General features: G+C 43.8%; 1 protein-coding gene across 1 annotated transcript in view; it reads left to right on the forward strand.

The window, feature by feature from the left end:
- Positions 1-12,261: 12,261 nt before the first annotated feature.
- Positions 12,262-21,370, forward strand: part of SMIM35 (small integral membrane protein 35) — a 28,447-nt gene continuing 19,338 nt past the window's right edge. Inside the window, exons 1-2 of the mRNA XM_073601289.1 lie at positions 12,262-12,370; positions 20,297-20,330. Coding sequence (XP_073457390.1) covers positions 12,262-12,370; positions 20,297-20,330 — 143 coding nt within the window. The remainder of the gene's footprint in view (positions 12,371-20,296; positions 20,331-21,370) is intronic.

A 21,370-nucleotide genomic window follows, 5' to 3' on the forward strand; every position in this document is an offset into this window, starting at 1 on the left:
AGTTTGGTATGTGATGAATCACTAAAATTCTGTGTCAGATTCTGGACCCTCACGTGTGTGAATCTGGAAGTGGAAATAGGTCAAACGAGAGGGAAGATTTAGGGAGGTGATGTAGGAGTATCAGTAGAACTGGAATACAGCCAGAGAAATTTTGAGAATTTGTAGGCCATTCACAAGATACCAGTTCTGGCACCCGGAATATTTACTCCGAGAGTGAACCTTGTAACTAATAAATAGCTGTCCTATGATTAGTCAAATGAATGTGCCACAAATGGCATAATTAGCATAATTACAGAAAAAAAATCTTAAATGACGTGCACAGAGGTGGATGTAGGCAGATTCATCCACAAATACTGTATGTCTTTACATTCAGCTTGTCAACTACATATTACAGTGTTCCATATGCAGTATGTACCACGGCTTATAATATATCATACATTTTCCACAATGTCTATAAATTGAAGGGCGGTATGTGCTTCTAACCTCCCAGGGCTCACTCACACCAGAAGAGTTGGGCTGTGTTGTCCAATGCAGTCCTAACACAAAGACAAGCAAATAGCTTTATTTTCTATACTTTTAGGGCATACCAATGTGCTTAGTTGCCGAACACTGAAAAAAAAAAGATAAACACATGTGCCCTATAGTGTGAAAAAGTCATCACTTTGGTAACATGATGTCACTTTCTATAAACCACAGAAGGACCATTCCTTGGCTGCTCTTGTTTACATTGCTTAGAGGAATAAAGGCTGATATTTAAAGTGTAATTCCTTGAGTTTTTTCTTAATTCAACCGTCGGGGACGCTAGCAAGAATCACTGTCTTCCCCCGGCAACCCGTGGTTGCAGAAAAGAAATTTGCACCGTCTATGGCCTGCCTTACTTTTGCTCTCTTGTGACACACAATCAGCTTTTAGTGGGCTATTGCCCACTATTGGCTGACATAGCAGAGCTGCTCCAGAACAGACAATATGGTTGGGATCCACCCAGCTGCCTGATTGACAGCTGGCTCCACCCCCACCCCAACTTGGCACTCCAGTGAGCAGACCGAGAACAAAGCGATCAGCAGTCATGTAATATTGGAGAGCTGCAGCATCACGCCGATGCTGCAGCATAGAAGTGAGTATGTATGTACTGATGGGCTGTACTGATGGGGCTGCACTCATAATCAGGACACTGATGATCATTACCCTGATTATCAGTGTAAACAATGTACTGTCAGCCTTGCCGGTAGACACAGACACAGCATGAGAGGAAAGGACTGGTGATAACCTGCAAGTCTGTTTACATGTGATCAGCTGCGATTGACCCTTTACTGTGAGTCACAGAGTGCGCTGGATGCGTGCCCCAGGGGCCACGAGGGAGGCAGGGTTGTGGGAGGATGTCCATGGACACCCTCCCAGAACTGGAAGCCCAGGGTTGGGTTGAAAGGGTCAGGGGGCCCTTTATGGTTTCTTGCACTGGGGCCCTTAAGGTTCTAGAGCACTAGGTACTGTATACCGGTACATTAGACCCAGCCATATTTACAGTTAAATATACTGTACTTCTCTTTTGTCTGTAATTTCTGTAAGGAATTAAGCATTAACTCTCTTTTTAAAATAATGTTGGCCAATTCGTGTTTATTGGCAACAAATTATATTGTTCTGTAACAGACATCTGGTCACATCCTATATCATCATATGCATTTATTTTGTCGATGGTATCTGACATTTCAGCCTATGACATTTATAAACATTCCATTAGCCACACAAACTCCTAGGACCAGTGTCTATGGGCTTTGATGAGCATGTAAGGGGTCTTCTGATTGGGCAATTCACTCAAGCTACTGCTCTGCTTCTTCTAGGATAGGACTACTACCACTGCTCATAGTTCTTTGCCATATTGTGCCCAACTCCTTGCCATAGGCCTTCCCATGACATCCCTGGCAGATAGCCTTTATTTTCATGTAGTACAAACTCTATACTGATCCCGCTGTTAAACCCAGGTTCTGATCCTAATTGGTGCAAACAGCCAGTCACAGGGTATTTTCAGCCAGATGCCCAAAGTTTTCCTCAGTCCTTCAGACAGTGAGTAGGCAGATAGTTTCTTTTTGTTTGTTTTTTTCGTTTTTGTTTTTGTTTTGTAGAACTGGGATAGGGGTTGGGAAAAGACTTGGCATACCCAGAACTAACAAACTCATAGTTGCCAACAGTCCCGAATTGCCTGGGACAGTCCAGAAAATCCAACCCGCTCTGTCCCACTCTGCGGTTGCAAAAAGCAGAATCCCAAAATGAATTTGGATAATTCTGCAATGTCCTGGGCCGCAGTGAATCAAAATACTCTCATTCCTCCCCTACCCCCTCCCTGCCTCCAGAAAGTCAGGTGCTGCCTGTCTAAACGTGGATTGGTCAGTGCTGAGATGGGGTGTGGGTGAGGGTGCATATGTCAGCTGGTGATGTCTTCAGCCACTCAGACTGTCAGCGGGGGTGTCATGAGGCAGAGCAGATGACTGCGGAAGCCAGGGGTTAGCCAGCCCCCGGGAAGAAGCAGAGAGGCCAGGAGAGTGAGCAGGGGGCGAACCAACCAACCCAGCCATACAGAGCTGCAGCCAGCACCATCTGTCGCCAAGCCCAAGTCATGTAATTTAAATGTCTGCTCCAGCTGCTCATGTGATCTGGTTATAGTTATAGTTTTCACACTTTACTGTTGTTCTTCAAGATGGCAGTGACACATCACATTATATAGACATATTACCTGGTGTCTCTTGGCATACTTCAACAATCACATATAGTGGACAGACCGTAGCAGTCAATTGTGAAAGCCGCTCATCAATGTCAAGCCACCTTCCCCTAGTATCTCTTCTCTCTCTGTTTGTATTTACTGTATGTATGTGTGTATATATATATATATATATATATATATATATATATATATATATATATATATATATACACAGTATCTCACAAAAGTGAGTACACCCCTCACATTTTTGTAAATATTTTATGATATCTTTTCATGTGACAACACTGAAGAAATGACACTTTACTACAATGTAAAGTAGTGAGTGTACAGCTTGTATAACAGTGTAAATTTGCTGTCCCCTCAAAATAACTCAACACAAAGCCAATAATGTCTAAACCACTGGGAACAAAAGTGAGTACACCCCTAAGTGAAAATGTTCAAATTGGGCCCAATTAGCCATTTTCCCTCCCCAGTGTCATGTTACTCGTTTGTGTTACAAGGTCTCAGGTGTGAATAGGGGACAGGTGTGTTAAATTTGGTGTTATCGCTCTCACTCTCTCAAACTGGTCACTGGACGTTTAACACGGCACCTCATGGCAAATAACTCTCGGGGGATCTGAAAAAAAGATTTCTTGTTATACATAAAGATGGCCTAGGCTATAAGAAGATTGCCAAAACCCTGAAACTGAGCTGCAGCATGGTGGCCAAGACCATACAGCGGTTTAACAGGACAGGTTCCACTCAGATCAGGCCTCGTCATGGTCGACCAAAGGATGGTGAGTGCACGTGCTCAGCGTCATATCCAGAGGTTGTCATTGGGAAATAGACGTATGAGTGCTGCCAGCTTTGCTGCAGAGGTTGAAGGGGTGGGGGGTCAGCCTGTCAGTGCTCAGACCATATGCCACACACCGCATCAAATTGGTCTGCATGGCTGTCATCCCAGAAGGAAGCCTCTTCTAAAGATGATGCACAAGAAAGTCCGCAAATAATTTGCTCAAGACAAGCAGACTAAGGATATGGATTACTGGAACCATGTCCTGTGGTGTGATGAGACCAAGATAAACTTATTTGGTTCAGATGGTGTCAAGCGTGTGTGGCGGCAACCAGGCGAGGAGTACAAAGACAAGTGTGTCTTGCCTACAGTCAAGCATGGTGGTGGGAGTGTCATGGTCTGGGGCTGCATGAGTGCTGCCGGCACTGGGGAACTACAGTTCATTGAGGTAACCATGAATGCCAACATGTACTGTGACATAGTGAAGCAGAGCATGATCCCCTTCAGAGACTGGGTCGCAGGGCAGTATTCCAACATGATAACGACCCCAAACACACCTCCGAGATGACCACTGCCTTGCTAAAGAAGTTGAGGGTAAAGGTGATGGACTGGCCAAGCATGTCTCCAGACCTAAACCCTATTGAGCATCTGTGGGGCATCTTCAAACGGAAGGTGGAGGAGCGCAAGATCTCTAACATCCACCAGCTCTGTGATGTCGTCATGGAGGAGTGGAAGGGGACTCCAGTGGCAACCTGTGAAGCTCTGGTGAACTCCATGCCCAAGAGGGTTAAGGCAGGGCTGCAAAATAATGGTGGCCACACAAAATATTGACACTTTATGCCCATTTTGGACATTTTCACTTGCAGACCAATTTGATGCAGTGTGTGGCGTATGGTCTGAGCACTGACAGGCTAACCCCCCACCCCTTCAACCTCTGCAGAAATGCTGGCAGCACTCATACGTCTATGTCCCAATGACAAACTCTGGATATGACGCTGAGCACGTGCACTCAACTTCTTTGGTCAACCATGACGAGGCCTGTTCTCAGTGGAACCTGTCCTGTTAAACAGCTGTATGGTCTTGGCCACCATGCTGCAGCTCAGTTTCAGGGTCTTGGCAATCTTCTTATAGCCTAGGCCATCCTAATGTAGAGCAAGAAATCTTTTTTTCAGTTCCTCAGCCTGGGTTCGCACATGTGCGGTGCGAATTAAAGCTCAGGTTTCACTGGGAAGATAAAAATCAGTTGTTCAGAGGTTCCTCTGCGTTTAGCTGCGGATCAGTGAGCAGGGAGTGGAGGGGGGGGGGGAGAGAGGGGGAGGTGTAGTGAGGAGAAGGAGAAAAACTTACATTTAAATGCCCATCAATGCAGCCTTATCAGTTTCCATCTGCAGCCTTGTAGTGTAATTTGCAGCCTTTCAGTGTAATTTGCAGCCTTGTAGTGTCATCTGCAGCCTTTCAGTGTCATTTGCAGCCTTTCAGTGTCATTTGCAGCCTTGCCCAGTGACACTGCAGCCTTGTAGTGTCACTGCAGTTTTTAAATATCGCGCCGCCGAGAGACACAGAGCCGGTACTGTGTCTCTCGGTGGCTCTCGGCTGCTTTCGGCTCCTCTCGTAGTCCTGTGGGCGGAGCCGAGCGCCGCCAACATTCATACATAGCCGAGTGTACTCGGCTTGGTTCAGCTAGCTCCACTCACAGTCACACCCAGTCCCTGTGTTATGTTCCTCTTAGGGCGGGACTGGGCGTGACTGTGAGCGGAGCTAGCTGAACCTAGCCGAGTACACTCGGCTATGTATGAATGCTCACAGTCAGTGGGGGATTGGCGTATAACATGCACCCGAGATTTTTCCCTGATTTTAAGGGGAAAAAAGTGTGTGTTATACAACGATAAATACGGTATGTGTAATAAAATGGAATGACACAGGGAAAAAGTATTGAACACACGAAGAGGTGCAAAAAGGCTTGGACACCAGCTGAAATCTATCAGTATTAGAAAGCAATCTTGCCCCTTGTCAGTGCAAATAAATATCAACTGGTTCAGTCTCAACTGATGGCCTATAAAAAGGTGTCTCATTACCAAGGTGTCAAACAAGAAACATCTTATGATGGGTAAAAGCAAAGAGCTCTCTCAAGACCTTTGCAGCCTTATTGTTGCAAAACATACTGATGGCATTGGTTACAGAAGGATTTCTAAACTTCTGAATGATCCACTGAGAACTGTTGGAGCCGTAATCTGAAAGTGGAAAAAACATAATTTTACCATAAACCATGATCCTCACAAGATTTTTGACAGAGGAGTGAAAATAATTATCAGAAGAGTTGTCTGAGAGCGAATGACCACTTGTGGAGAGCTTCAGGAACACCTGTAAATAGCAGGTACAGTTGTTTCAAAGAAAACAATAAGTAATGCACTGAGCTGCCATGACCTGTATGCACGCTCACCCCGCAAGACTCCATTGCTGAAGAAAAAGCATGTTGAAGCTTGTTTAAAGTTTGCTGCACAACATTTAGACAAGCCTGTGAAATACTGGGAGAATATAGTCTGGTCAGATGAGACCAAAATTAAACTCTTTGGATGCCATAATACACACCATGTTTGGAGGTCAAATGGCACCGCACATCACCCCAAAAACACCATACCAACAGTGAAGTTTGGAGGTGGGTACATCATGGTGTGGGACTGTTTTTCAGCATACAGTACTGGCAAACTTCATATCGTTGAAGGAAGGATGAATGGTAAAATGGACCAAGACATTCTTGATAAAAATCTGCTGCCATCTACCAGGATGATGAAGATGAAATGAGGGTGGACATTTCAGCAAGCCAATGATCCCAAACACAAAGCCAAGGAAACTCTCATTGGTTTTGAAGAAAGTAAATAAAACTACTAGAATGGCCCAGCCAATCACCTGACTTGAATCCAATAGAAAATCTATGGAAAGAACTAAAGATCTGAGTTCATAGAAGATTTCCACTGAACCTTTAAGATTTGAAGACTGTATGGAAGAATGGGCCAAAATCACACCTGAGCAATGCATGCGACTAGTTTCTCCATATACGAGGCGTTTCTCCATATACGAGGCGTCTTGAAGCTGTCATTACCAACTAATGCCGCGTACACACGGTTGGACTTTCCGTCTACAAAAGTCCGACGGACGCCGACGGACCAAAGCTGGCTGACAATCCGATCGTGTGTGGGCTTCCCCGGACTTTCAGCGGACTTTTCCAGCCGCAAATCTGACGGACTTTAGATTTGAAACATGCTTCAAATCTTTACGTCGTAACTACGCCGGACCCAGAAATCCGCTCGTCTGTATGCTAGTCCGACAGACAAAAACCCATGCTAGGGCAACTATTGGCTACTGGCTATCAACTTCCTTATTTTAGTCCGGTGTACGTCATCACGTACAAATCCGTCTGACTTTTGTGTGATCGTATGCAGGCAAGTCCGTTCGTTAGAAAGTCTGCCGCAAGTCCGCCGCAAGTCCGCCAAAAGTACGTCGAAAGTCTGTCGGACGGGCTCTCGGACTTTTGTAGCCGAAAAGTCCGACCGTGTGTATGCGGCATAATGGTTTTGTATGAAGTAGATTTCACTTAGCATGTTCAATACTTTTTCCCTGTGTCATTCCATTTTATTACACATAACTTAATTTCTGAACGTATTTGTTTTGGTTTATTTGTATGGAATGCATGGGTTGTTACCGACATTTGTTGGACATTTCATGTCAATGGCACCTTTAGAAATATATATACCTAGAAAAACGGTAACGTGTTCAGTAGTGGCTAATGCTCACACTTTCAAAGAAAATTGATAAATCCACACATAAAGATCGAAATTCATTACACAAAAATGTATATACAGCGGGTAAAATAAGTATTTATTTTACCCACTGTATATACATATTTGCGTGATGAATTTCAATTTTTATGTGTCTTTGAACGTGTGAGTATTAGCCACTGATTATTTCCTGCTGCGTAGATATGTATTAGTTATTGCTATATATAGACTAGAAGTATCAGGTGTGCCTTGTTACGACTAAGGAGAATGATGTCACCAGCACACCAAAATGGGTCCAAAGCTTTAATCAGCGATCACATCATTACACCCTGTTACAAGTAAGCGCTATTCAGTGTGAAAGGTGTCAATTGTTGCTCAAGTCCTTGCAATGTTTTTAAAGTGGTGTTCCGGCCAAAATTATACTTTTTAAATAAAATTACCCATATAATACACAAGCTTAATGTATTCTAGTAAAGTTAGTCTGTAAACTAAAGTCTGTTTTGTTCGTTTATAGCAGTAGTTTGTTATTTTATAAACTTACAGCAGGCCGTGGCCATCTTAAGTGTGGGCATCTGAAGCCAGACTGTATTTCTTCCTGGATCTCAATCTTGCAGATCTCGCACATGCTCAGTGCAGCACAAGCAGTGTAAAAGGTTTCAGGTCAGGTTTCCATAGCAACGGCAGTGTCAGAGGAAGTTGCCACCCCTTCCTAGAAGGCATTGCAAACAGGAAATGATGCGATGGGCCACGGCCAGGGAGGAGGAAGTGAAAAATGAATACAGCAAATATACAGTAGGTGCTGAGAAATTTTTTTTTTAAATATCGAATTTGTTTGCAGTGCACAGTTTAGTGAGGGATGCTGAAGAGTTGTAAAAGTGGGTGGAACTCCACTTTAACGTAACTTTAACTTCAGGGAAACAAAACATGTCAAAATTTGCAGCAGCAAGCCACAGTGTTCCTGATCACTAGCTACACCAGTCTCCATGTCACCAGACCAGTAAAAGCCAGCAATAATGTTCCAGATTGCTGCCATAGTGTCAGTGTCAGCAGATCAGTGCAGCCAGTGACATTGCACCTGATCGCTACCGCACCAATGCCAATGTCGCCAGACCAGTGCAGGGAGCAACACTGTTTCTGATTGCCACCACACCAGTCCTGGTGTCACCAGACCAGTGTAAACCAGCAACAGGGTTCCTGATTGCTAGCTACACCAGTTTCAGCGTCACCAGAGCCAGTGTAAGCAAACAACAAGGTTCCCCTATCGCTAGCCACACCAGTGCCAGTGTTAGCCAGCAACAGTGTCCTGATTACTGCCACACCAGGTCAGTGTCACCAGAAGCAGCATAAGCCAGGAACATTGTTCTGCTTGCTGGCCACACCAGGGCCAGTGCCACCAGAGCCAGTGTGCTGTTCGCTGCTACATCAGTGCCAGTGTCACTAGACCAGAGTAACCATCCACAGAGTCCCTGATTGCTGCTACGCCAGTCCCAGTGTCACCAGACCAGTGCAGCCATCAAACGCATCCATGATTACCATCAATGACTATACTCTGTGTTAGGAATATCTTAATTATTGACAGCTTTGTTTAAAAAAAAAAAAAGGCCTTGGAGATATGGAGAAGGCTGATAGCAATTGAAGGTACTGTTGTGAGTTAAAGTGGTTGTAAAGGCTCAAGGTGTTTTACGTTCATGCATTTTCTGCATGAAGGTAAAAAAACCTTCTGTGTGCAGCACCCCCCTCAGCCCCCCCAATACCTACCTGAGCCCCATCTCGATTCAGCAATGTGTACGAGAGCCTTGGCTGTCCTGGGTCTCTCCCTGCTCATTGGCTGAGACAACAGCTCCTGTCAATCACAGCCAGTAAGCCAATGGGGAGAGAGCAGGGAGCGTGGCCGAGCCACATCTGTGTGTAAATGGACAACAGAGCTGCAGCTCACGAGCGAACCGGCTAGGGTGCCCGCATAGCAAGCAGCTTGCTATAGGGGCACTAGGCAGGAGGGAGAGGCCAGGGGGTTGGGGTAAAAAGCTTTTCAACCGCATGTTTTTACCTTCCCCAACCACTAGCATAAACAAGTCGTAAATTAATAAATCAACTGCTGAATGTTTAATGTCACTTTCAGTAGCCATTACAGTAGCCAGACTTCTCCATATTATAGAAAATAAAGATCATTCATAATATAAGAATTAACTAATATACCGATACTTATGCCTACTATATATATATTTGCACATTTATTGAGAATACCACTAGATGTCCTCAGAGTTCTGTGGTTTACAATGCTTCTGATTAGTTCAATGAGTTTTCAATGACTTGGCAGGTGCTAGGGTTAAAACAGCAACACTTCATGAGAATAAAACAACAGTAATTCATCATACACAATGATGAATGAACTGGCAGAAACTGGGCTTGGCTCAAATTTTTTGAATCCAAGAAGAATTTGACAAACTCAATTTCAAATTGCATTGGAGTCCTTAGTTGATAAGTTCTGGTGATTACTTGTGGCTCTTTGGAGGGCTGCTGGACAAGCTGTTGTTACCCAAATAACATAAAAAGACACAAAAGACACCCACATTCATGGTTTTCATGTTATAATAATCACAGTTAGAGAAAAATCGAATATTTAGCATTTCCAGAACACAAGAAAAGTAGTTGCCTTAGGTAACATTAGAGATATCAAATCCAGCATCAGAAAAATATAGGTGTAGCACCCTGATGTTTAGGCAGGGTTGCTTCTAAATTTACCTGCAAGGTATAGCTGCCTTGGCCAATTGTTAGGGATCAATTTGTTTCACCCTAAGTCGGGAATTGCTGCACTTCTCTCTTCTTTCGCTGGGTGGCCGGGTACCTGGTGACATTAGATAAGATAAGGGCGATGCAAGGGCAAATTAGGAGTATATGGGGTGTCTCAGCCAATGGGCAGGGGTTTTCTTGGCCCCTTAGCCTGCTGGGAGAACCTATATATTTGGGTGGAGTCAGGTGATCAGGGTTCTGTGCCACCTGGACGGCTGTCTGGGTGGATGAGTGTTGAGCTGCCCAGGCTGCTAGGCCAGAGTTTGGGCCTATCCCGGGTATGTCTGGCTGCTAGGCTGTCCAAGGGCCTATCCAGAAGCAAGGGAGCAGCGTAGGGTTGGGACTGCGGCTTGCAGTCCAACCAGAAGTGACAGTTCTGACGGCCGGAGAACCTGTCGTGGTGAGAGGTAGAGGGGAAGCTGTTGCCACAAGGGACCAACCACTTTGTTACCAGGGACCACAGTGAGTAGCTGAAGCAAGTACCGGAGCAGTGTTCTCACCAACCGGAGACGGTGAAGAATCAGGAAACTTCAGCAGGTGCCAAGCCAGGGACCCAGCCAGTGGGGTGATGCTTGAGGAGTATCTGGAGTGCCAAGCCAGGAACACAGCAGGGAAGCGGGGTTGAAGCTTGAGGAAGATATTAAGTAAGACAACTGGAAGAACTCACGGGATTCAGTGGCAGTGAACCAGCAAGTCTAGAGAGAGAGACTGGGAGCTCAGTGGGCTGAGAATCTACAATAAATGACTGTAAAGGAAGTAAAGGCCCTTGAGGGTGCCCCCTAGTCTGGTGGGGTGAACTTATTAATTAGTCGGGCTGTGAGGGCTTCCATAAGTTTGATCTCTTAAATACAAGAGTTTGTTACAATTTGTGTTGGGAACTGTTATAAGACTGTTGCCATAGGAGACAGCGCTCCTACACACACAGATGTGGTGTCTTGCTGGCTGCCGTTCCCTGCATGGCTGTTTATCTGTAGAAGTCTCTGAGTCTGCCAATTAACATTGCAATTACCTAAGGGTGTCCCGGCCCTAACCCTGTCTGCCACAGTTCTGTTCAAGAGAAAATAAATCTCTTTGCATTCAAGAAGTGTCTGGCGCCCATGAATCCATCTTGCATTACACCCACAATGCCTTGTGACTCACCCTATATAGAAGGATGTCAGCTGTCCCTGGCTATGGAGGTTCTCATTAGACTAAAAGAGGCCCGGTACCTGGCTTCTAGTAATGCAGAAATCATCTCAAGAACTGTCCATCAGGTCACATAGGTAACATGTAGTTATAACGTAACAACACACAGGGCAATAACCTGTGATTCCATTCTGATAACATGTCCAAGACCTGTACTCATGTTATAGAAAACAACAATACAATGAATTTAAGAAAAAGAGGGGAAAAAGAAAAAAGAGAGAAAAAGAAAAGGTGGGAAAGGAGAGATAAACATAAGTAAGAAATAGAAGAGGTTAGCGGGAGCTACAGGAGAATGTGGGGAGGGACGGAATGATGGTTGCAAGACATCTTGGGCAGGGGCCTTGAAGTGGGTCCATGGGTCCCAAACTCATAAGTAGAAAGTGTATTATTTAGTCGGGCTGTGAGTGCTTCCATGAGTTTGACCTCTTAGATACAATAGTGAAATTCAAGGTTTTTTTTTAAAGTTCCATGGTGCAGTGAAAACACACAAAACTAAACACCAGGTGCATAAAAAAGTGAGTACACAAAAGTGAAGTACATAAAAAAGTGCACAGAGTGTACATATGGTCCTCCTCCGAAGAGAAAGGACCCAGATCCTGATCCCTCAGGGTACAAAGTTCCTGACAAGGATTGGATTACTCGTGGTCCACACAGTCGACACCAGGTGGACCCTTTTCTTCAGGAGGACTGCCGAATTAGGGCCTACCCAAATACTAGGTGGGGCTAGACCCCATGGGGATTTGAGAACCTGACCAAAAGGCCAAGTGCCCTCCCCCCAAAACTTTCGGGGCAAGCCCAACGACCTACACCATACTAGTCAGGGAGTATACGTGCGTACACGGAAAAGATACGACACGACACGACATACATACATACAAGCATAGGGAGGGAAGGTGAAGTAGAGAAAGTGCTTTAATGCCACTGAGTATAATGGTGGGCCCTTCTGGTCCTTGGGCCCGTTGTCAAGACTGTATTGGTAAATTGTGTATATCTAACCATGCATTGTTTTCTCTATTTCAGTCATGGTGGATGCTCTTGGTGTAGTGTTGGGCAGCAGTCTGACAGTAATGCTTGGAGCTACTGCCCTGTACATCCTTATACGCTGGTATCAAAGTGGACGTTGCTGCCATGGTAAGAATAATATCATCTACCTTGTCTAATGCTCAAAAACTGGGCACTCCCATAAAATTATTATAGATGACCTTTGTGGAAACAATCTGCCTTCATGATGAACTTCCCTTAACTAACATACAGTGGGGATGGAAAGTATTCAGACCCCCTTAAATTTTTCACTCTTTTTTATATTGCAGCCATTTGCTAAAATCATTTAAGTTCATTTTTTTCCTCATTAATGTACACACAGCACCCCATATTGACAGAAAAACACAGAATTGTTGACATTTTTGCAGATTTATTAAAAAAGAAAAACTGAAATATCACATGGTCCTAAGTATTCAGACCCTTTGCTGAGTATTTAGTAGAAGCACCCTTTTGATCTAATACAACCATGAGTCTTTTTGGGAAAGATGCAACAAGTTTTTCACACCTGGATTTGGGGATCTTCTGCCTACCTCCTTGCAGATCCTCTCTAGTTCTGTCAGGTTGGATGGTAAACATTGGTGGACAGCCATTTTTAGGTCTATCCAGAGATGCTCAATTGGGTTTAAGTCAGGGCTCTAGCTGGGCACTGAGTTGTTGTGAAGCCACTCCTTCGTTTTTTTAGCTGTGTGCTTAGGGCCATTGTCTTGTTGGAAGGTAAACCTCCGGCCCAGTCTGAGGTCCTGAGCACTCTGGGGAAGGTTTTCATCCAGGATATCTCTGTACTTGGCCGCATTTATCTTTCCCTCGATTGCAACCAGTCATCCTGCCCCTGCAGCTGAAAACACCCGCACAGCATGATGCTGCCACCAACATGCTTCACTGTTGGGACTGTATTGGAAAGGTGATGAGCAGTGCCTGGTTTTCTCCACACATACCGCTTAGAATTAAGGCCAAAAAGTTCTACCTTGGTCTCATCAGACCAGAGAATCTTATTTCTCACCATCTTGGAGCCCTTCAGGTGTTTTTTACTTGCACTGAGGAGAGGCTTCCGTCGGGCCACTCTGCCATACAGCCCCGACTGGTGGAGGGCTGGAGTGATGGTTGACTTTCTACAACTTTCTCCCATCTCCCGACTTCATCTCTGGAGCTCAGACACAGTGATCTTTGGGTTCTTCTTTACCTCTCTCACCAAGGCTCTTCTCCCCCGATAGCTCAGTTTGGCCGGATGGCCAGCTCTAGGAAGGGTTCTGGTCGTCCCAAACGTCTTCCATTTAAGGATTATGGAGGCCACTGTGCTCTTAGGAACTTTAAGTGCAGCAGAAATTTTTTTGTAACCTTGGCCAGATCTGTGCCTTGCCACAATTCTGTCTCTGAGCTCTGCAGGCAGTTCCTTTGACCTCACAATTCTCATTTGCTCTGACATGCACTGTGAGCTGTAAGGTCTTATATAGACAGGTGTGTGGCTTTCCTAATCAAGTCCAATCAGTATAATCAAACACAGCTGGACTCAATTGAAGGTGTAGAACCATCTCAAGGATGATCAGAAGAAATGGACAGCACCTGAGTTAAATATATAATAAAAATGAGTGTCACAGCAAAGGGTCTGAATACTTAGGACCATGTGATATTTCAGTTTTTCTTTTTTAATAAATCTACAAAAATGTCAACAATTCTGTATTTTTCTGTCAATATGGGGTGCTGTGTGTACATTAATGAGGAAAAAAATGAACTTAAATGATTTTAGCAAATGGCTGCAATATAACAAAGAGTGAACAATTTAAGGGGGTCTAAATACTTTCTGTCCCCACTGTATAACATGATTTTAACAACTGCAGTATCAAAGTGATGTCCCTCATTGGTAGTAAGAAACATATGTTTGTTAATTATTTATATATTACTGTAGTGCACCCCCTAAAGTGCTGCAAGTAGAATAGGATCCCCCTCCCTGCACAGCCAAGCACACTGCATCTTCACAGTCACTTCAGAGTCAGGAAACAGTCCAGTACTTTGTTTTGTTTTTTTTTGTTTTATTGAGAGAAAAAGACTTGAATAGGGGTTGGGAAAATTATAGTATGCCCACTTGATTTCTTGACTTCAAACAACTTCAGGGAAAACCTTTTCTATATACAATCTGTATACACTCCCCACTTCCTCCAGCACACTTGCTATCAGGACTCCAGCTGGCACACTGTTTGTGAATCTGACAAAAAGCACTCAGTAAGATTTTTTAGCAACAGCCTGTTATAGGAAGGAATCCTAGGCCCATGTTAAGTGTGTATCAATAATTTAGTGTCCAGCTTAATCACTCCTGTGGCTGCTGATCCCAGCACCACCTCTCCAAGCACTGCCAGCCCATCTGGTTGCATCTGCCCCTTTCATTAGTCCTCCTGGCTACCTTCTCCACAGTCCTCCCAGACTGACACCACAGTTCTCCCAGACTGATCGTTCACCAGCACATCTGGCTGATTTATCAGGAGATCTCCCGGATTTGCTGACCTATTCCCACTGTCCTCTCCTTGCTCCCGTGCCTCCAGGAAGAGATTCCTCCTTGTGTCTTGGGGATTCTTCCAGCACCCAAGCCCCAGGCCCAAAGTCACCCCCCCCAGACTAGGAGGCACCCTCAAGGGCCATAGTACAGCCTCCTCAGCACTCCATCTCCATCCTCCACCTGACTGCCCCTGCTGGCATGACTCATGCCTATTTATAAGGTGCCTACCCCCTTCCAGACCCTTTTTGCTGAGGAGTGGTTCGAGGGCCTCAAAAATATGCCAAGCAGCTCCTCTTAGTCTCCCCCCGCTACATCTGGAAGCTTCTCCAAAGTTTCAGAGACAGAGGGAGGCACCAGAGAAACTTCTTACTGAGTCATACAGCCTCCCTGAGTCATGCAACCCTGACCCAGATTCAACCTAGGCCTGGCCCTCAGCCAAGCCAAATTTTCCTACACTACAGCTTACAAAAAAAAATATCTACATCTAGCACACTAGAGGGTGCTACACTACATTAAAGCGAATCTAAACCCAAACAAAAAATGAATACATTGAGGCTTATCAGTCTGTGAAGATAGTGGGTGCAGTAGTTTTAAATTTTAAAGTAGTAGGAAAGGCTAAAATAAACAGGGTATAAATGCTGAATTCTCCCTGACACATGCTGCATACTGTTGGTAAAAAAATCTCATCATAAATGCTTCTTTTTTACTCTTTTTTGGTGTGGTTATATGATCGCACAACTCTGGATCTCCTATGTTAGTGAGCTGCTGCTGCAGCTGGTAAGATGGATCACCTACAGTGGATACGGCAGTGAAAGCCAATAGGTGAAATCATGGCTCTCTGAATTTAACCCCATTGTTGAGCTCGCACAGCTACACAGGGGATCGGCGATGTGGGATTTTTTTTCCAACAGTATGAAATATGTGTATAAGCAGAGGGGATGCAATGTTTTAAACCCTTCCTAGGGCTTTGAGGTTTTTTTTTTTTCCATTCATTTTCAACTGCTTATTCTGCCAGTAAGACATTTTGGGGTGATTTCCTAAAACTGCACTAAACCTGCTGCAGCTCTGCATAGAAACCAATCAGCTTCCAGGTTTTATTGTACTTGATTTGATTGTAGCCGTATAGCCGATTGTAGCTTAAAAATTTGTGAATCAGTATTGCTTGGACCTTGAAGAAGGGGACATACCCCGAAAGCTTGTCCTGAAAAATTGTATGTTAGTGCAAATAAAAAAAGTATCACGGACAGTACTCAATTTTCTCAGGTTTTATTGTCAAAGCCCACGTTAAAAGCTCACTGGCTACCATGCACAATTACACCAGATTCTCGAGTGCTCCAGTCTTAGTAAACCTCCCCCTTTTGTCTAAATTTGGCCATCAGGTTGTCAAATGAACATTCATGAAGTTACATATGTCGTTTAGACTCTTTACACTTGTATGACTCCAAAGTTGCGCCGACTTTGGAGTGTCATCTTTTACGCAACTTTGGATGGGTGCAACTTGGATATGACTTTGGCTTTGATCTGTGATAATGCACAACTATTAACATTCAGGTAAAACTTTCATACAATTTTTGAGGGTTAACATTGAAGTCTATGGCCCTCAAGTTGCATGAAAGTCAGACCAAAGTAGTGCATGAACTTTAAGTTGCACATATATGAAGAGTTACCATTGGAAAACATGGATAATGACTCGTCATGTAACTTTGATGTCCAAAGTTGCATGACAAGTTGCACCAGTGTGAATGGAGCCTTCAAAGTACAAGAAAAATATTCCATCCTGCTCAGTTGAATTCCCTTGTCACTGCGGTTAAAAACAAATACCAATTTGACTCCACTAAAGATTAGAAATTCAAATGAATAATCTTAAAGCGAAATTTTTTGCACAAAATACTACTGGTGTGTGGCCAGCTTTAAGACGACAATGCTCACTCACACTGCTATATCGGAACAACATGAGAGGCCCACAGAACTCAGCCCCTCTCCACTATAACATAGAATGTGAGGGATCCTCAAAGATAGCTTAAAACAATGTAACTGATAACAGTTAGCACAGGCAGAAAGCATCGGAAGTTATGAGGTCTTAAGATTTCTGGCAAGATAGACATGTATTCTTTGAACTTATCAAACAGATATAACAGAATGTTTAAAAAAATATATAACAGAACATAAGGGACCAAATAAGAGAAGTTTAGGTTAGGTTTTAGATATGCTTTAAATTTTTGGTAGAACCTAAAAAGTCAAAACTAGATGATAAATTTGACAATTCCTTGTACATCTCAAATGTCTTGATCAGGTATTTGCACTTGAGTTCTGATATCTGGTATATATATGGCCATAATGAGCAGTTCCCATTTTAGCTATTAGATTTTAACCCCTTCCCGCCGACCGTACGCAGATATGCGTACTCGGCTCTCCGGGGTTATACCGGGATGATGCCCGCAGCTGCAGGCATCATCCCGGTACCGTTGTTTACAGCGGGCGATCGGCTACCCGTGTATAACAACCGATGTGGCTAAAAGCCGCTCGGTTGTTATACCGGAGGAGCGGGAGGGGACATCCCCCCCCTCCCGCCGCCTCCCGCCGCTGTTACCGGGCCTCCCGTGCGATCGGGAGGCCCGGTGTCCAATCGGTAACTTCGGCGTCTGGGGGCGGGCTGGAACGAAGCTGTGGGCGGCTTCGTTCCAGCCTTCCTGTTGTAAACGCGGAAGCGACGTCATGACGTCACTTCCCGTTTACTCGGCTGCCAATGGCGCCGAATTTAAAAAAGTACACAGTATTCAGAATCGCCGTTTTCGGCGATCTGAATACTTTGAAGTGTAAAGGAGGGATGGGGGGTCTTTTAGACCCCCCATCCCTCCATAAAGAGTACCTGTCACCACCTATTACTGTCACAAGGGATGTTTACATTCCTTGTGACAGCAATAAAAGTAAAAAAAAAAAAAAAATGTTTTTAAACACAATTTATAAAGTAAAAAAATAAATAAAATTTAAAAAAAAAATTTTTTTTAAAGTGCCCCTGTCCCCGCGAGCTCGCACAGCGAAGAAAACACATACGGAAGTCGCGCCCGCATATGTAAACGGTGTTCAAACCACACATGTGAGGTATCGCCGCGATCGTCAGAGCGAGAGCAATAATTCTAGCCCTAGACCTCCTCTGTAGCTCAAACCTGGTAACCGTAAAAATTTTTTAAAGCGTCGCCTATGGAAATTCATAGGTACCGTAGTTTGTCGCCATTCCACGAGTGCGTGCAATTATAAAGGGTGACATGTTTGGTATCTATTTACTCGGCGTAACATCATCTTTCACATTATACAAAAAAATTGGGGTAACTTTACTGTTTGGATTTTTTAAAATTCATGAAAGTGTCCCTTTTCCAAAAATTTGCGTTTAAAACACCGCTGCACAAATACCGTGTGATAAAAAATATTGCAACAATCTCCATTTTATTCTCTAGATTCTCTGCTAAAAAAAGATATATAATGTTTGGGAACTCTAAGTAATTTTCTAGCAAAAAATACGGATTTTAACTTGTAAACACCAAATTTCAAAAATAGGCTTAGTCAATTTTATGAGATAGAATGTAAAAGAAGTCACTGAAACACAAAGAGGTGGACGGTAATACCCACAACTCCCAGGAGGACACAAGAACAGAGTTGGAAATTATGGTAGGAAGAGCACACTAATGGAACATTTAAAACACATACAAAGGGCTATTTAAAGTGGTTGTAAAGGCGCACAGTTGTTTATCTTCATGCACTCTATGCATGAAGGAAAAAACCTTCTCTGTGCAGCTTCCCCCACACCCCCCAATACTTACCCGAGCCCCCTCTCGATCCAGCGATGACCACAAGAGTCTTGGCTTTCCAGGGACACGCACTCCTGAATGACTTTTGGCAGCAGCGTCGATCACAGCCAGTGAGCCAATCAGGGGACAGAGGGGGCAGGGCCAAGCCACAGCTCCATGTGTGAATGGACAGACAGAGCCGCGACTCCGGCATGTGCCTGCTTGAGTGCCCCCAGAGCAAGCTGCTTGATCTGGGGCACCCAGCAGGAGGGAGGGACGAGGAGCACAGGCGAGGGACCTGAGAACAGGAGGATTTGGGCTGCTCTGTGCAAAACCACTGCACAGAGCAGGTAAGTATAACATATAACATAAAACAAATAACAAGACTTCAATATTGCTTTAACAAAAGGCAAATAGGCTGTTCACTTTGCAAAGGAAGTAATACTGTGCTTAGTAAATGTGGTGACATTTGCAATGAATACCCAAACACGTGCAAGGGAAAGAAAAAGCAGCGTCCCTTTATCCACTTCAAAACTGGGCCAATTCTGACATTTCTCACATACATGTAAAAATCTGCATTTTTTTTGCTAAAAAAAACTACTTAGAACCCCCAAACATTATATATTTTTTAGTAGAGGCCCTATAGAATAAAGTGTTGCATGATATTTGCGCAGCAGTTTATCAAATGCTAATTTTCTGGAAAAAATACACTTTGAATTTTATTGCAAACAAACACAATATCATTCCCAATTTTTTGGTGAACTATAAAAGATAATGCTATGCCGAGTAAATAGATACCTAAAATGTCACGCATTAAAATTGCATACACCCGTGGAATGGCAACAAACTACTGTACCTAAAAGTCTCCATAGACAACACCTTAAAAGCCTTTACAGGTTACCAGTTTAGAGTTACACAGGCAGTCTGGTGCTAGAATTATTAATTAGAATTAACGTGCTGACGTTCGCAGCGATACCTCACATGTTGTGTGGTGCAATCACTGTTAACATTTGCGTGTGGGACCTACATGTGTGTTTGCCTTTGTGCATGAGCAGGAAGTAAGGAGGGCTTCCATTTTTTTTTAATATATGTATTATTTATTTTATTTCCATTTTTTTACACTGTCCCTTTATTTATTTATTTTTTATTAACTTTATTACTATAACAAGGGATGTTATTGGTCCTGGGCTCCCTAGTGGGACAGGAGAGCCCGGAAAAGGCGATGGCAGTGGGAAGGAGGACACCCTTCCGGTACCTGTAAAAGTGATCAAGTGGCCGTATAGTTGCTAGGATTACTTTTACAAGATAGGGAATTGTCGGCTGAAGAAAATGGTACCAAGATCATGGTTGCAGCCTTAACCACGATCCTGCATGTATATATATGTACTGAAGTATTATGGTGGTTATTTATTAAGCTCTGGGGATAATTTTCTTGCAAAGCACGACTTTCCTTGCGACACGAACAACCTATTTGCCTTATTAAATCAACAAAAAAGAGTAAGCCCATTAGATTCCATTTTTAATTAAAAAAACACTTTTAAGGATGGGGATAACTGTTCTTTCTCTTGCAGTCCTATCCCAAGTCTGCAATGGCATATCCTATCATTCTTTCCATATTCTTACTTTCTTATATTTTTTTCTATTCCTATTCACCTTCTGTGTTTCTGTCCATAATAACAGACTAATTAGCATCTCAGTTTTTTGATTTGACTTTCCCTGATTTTTTTTTTTTTTAATTTATAGAAACAAGCTTTGTCTTCAATTTATACAATATAAGGTAAGTAAAAGAATCATGTTACATTTATATTTAGTTAATAACTAATTCCAATACTTTTAGACCTCTTTCTTTTTTTTGTTTGACTGTGAATTTCTCTTTATAGAATTTATAGTAGCGACACAGGTATAACCATCTGTCCCTGAGGAAGACACTTCTGGCGAAACATGTAGGACCTCTAATTACTTGCTTACAGGATTGGCCACCACACTCTCAGGCTTAATCTTGTAAACCTGGCTACAAATGGTTTTAAACTTCCTGTAGTCTGGTGCACACCCTGTATATGTAACAGTATATAAACTTGCCTTGTTTTAAACTTTGTTAATAAAATTTCATATGTTTTATTTAATGCATTCTGGTTTTCCTTTGGCACCGCAATAATCCCTGCATCCCTAGTTCACATACACTTACAAACTGTAGCAGAGGAGAGTTACCTTGAGATGATGAGGACAGCTTCTGCAATGAGGAGTGGGAATGCAGCCTGGCCAGTCCACACCCAAATGGAAGGCTTCCTACATGGCCTTGCACTTTCCCTACTACTCTGGAACCTCTCCCTGATGCTATACACTGTCCCTGATAGACAGGGAACCTGTCCCTAGACTAGCCACTCGCCAAAAGCACGCTAACCCGGGAGCCAGAGTCTGAAACACTGCCCTGACCCAAGATGGTTACCAAGGTCACAAGGGGCACCCGCGTCCAATCAGACAGCTGTTACCCAGGGGATAGAAGGAAATATTATAGGAACCAAGTTCCTCACAACTTCCTTCCCCTTCTACATTGCCACTTCGGTCAAGAGCCACCTACAGTGGGGAGTACAGACTGCACCTGCTTAAACGCCCACAGAACCGAGCAGGCTCTGCCGTGTCCACTCTGCAGAAACTAAGCAGACATGGATCTGTCATTCGCTCACTCTGCTCTGATCAGCATCCCCTGCTGATCAGAACAGGGCCGTATAGAGATGGAGGCTGTCCTAGTGAAGTCATGAATGAGATAGAGTTACCAGTGAGAAGGACTTTCTAGGTCAGTGTACGAGTGCAGAGGGT

This window comes from Aquarana catesbeiana, linkage group LG10, assembly GCF_042186555.1.
Source record: "Aquarana catesbeiana isolate 2022-GZ linkage group LG10, ASM4218655v1, whole genome shotgun sequence".
Lineage (NCBI taxonomy): Eukaryota > Metazoa > Chordata > Amphibia > Anura > Ranidae > Aquarana > Aquarana catesbeiana.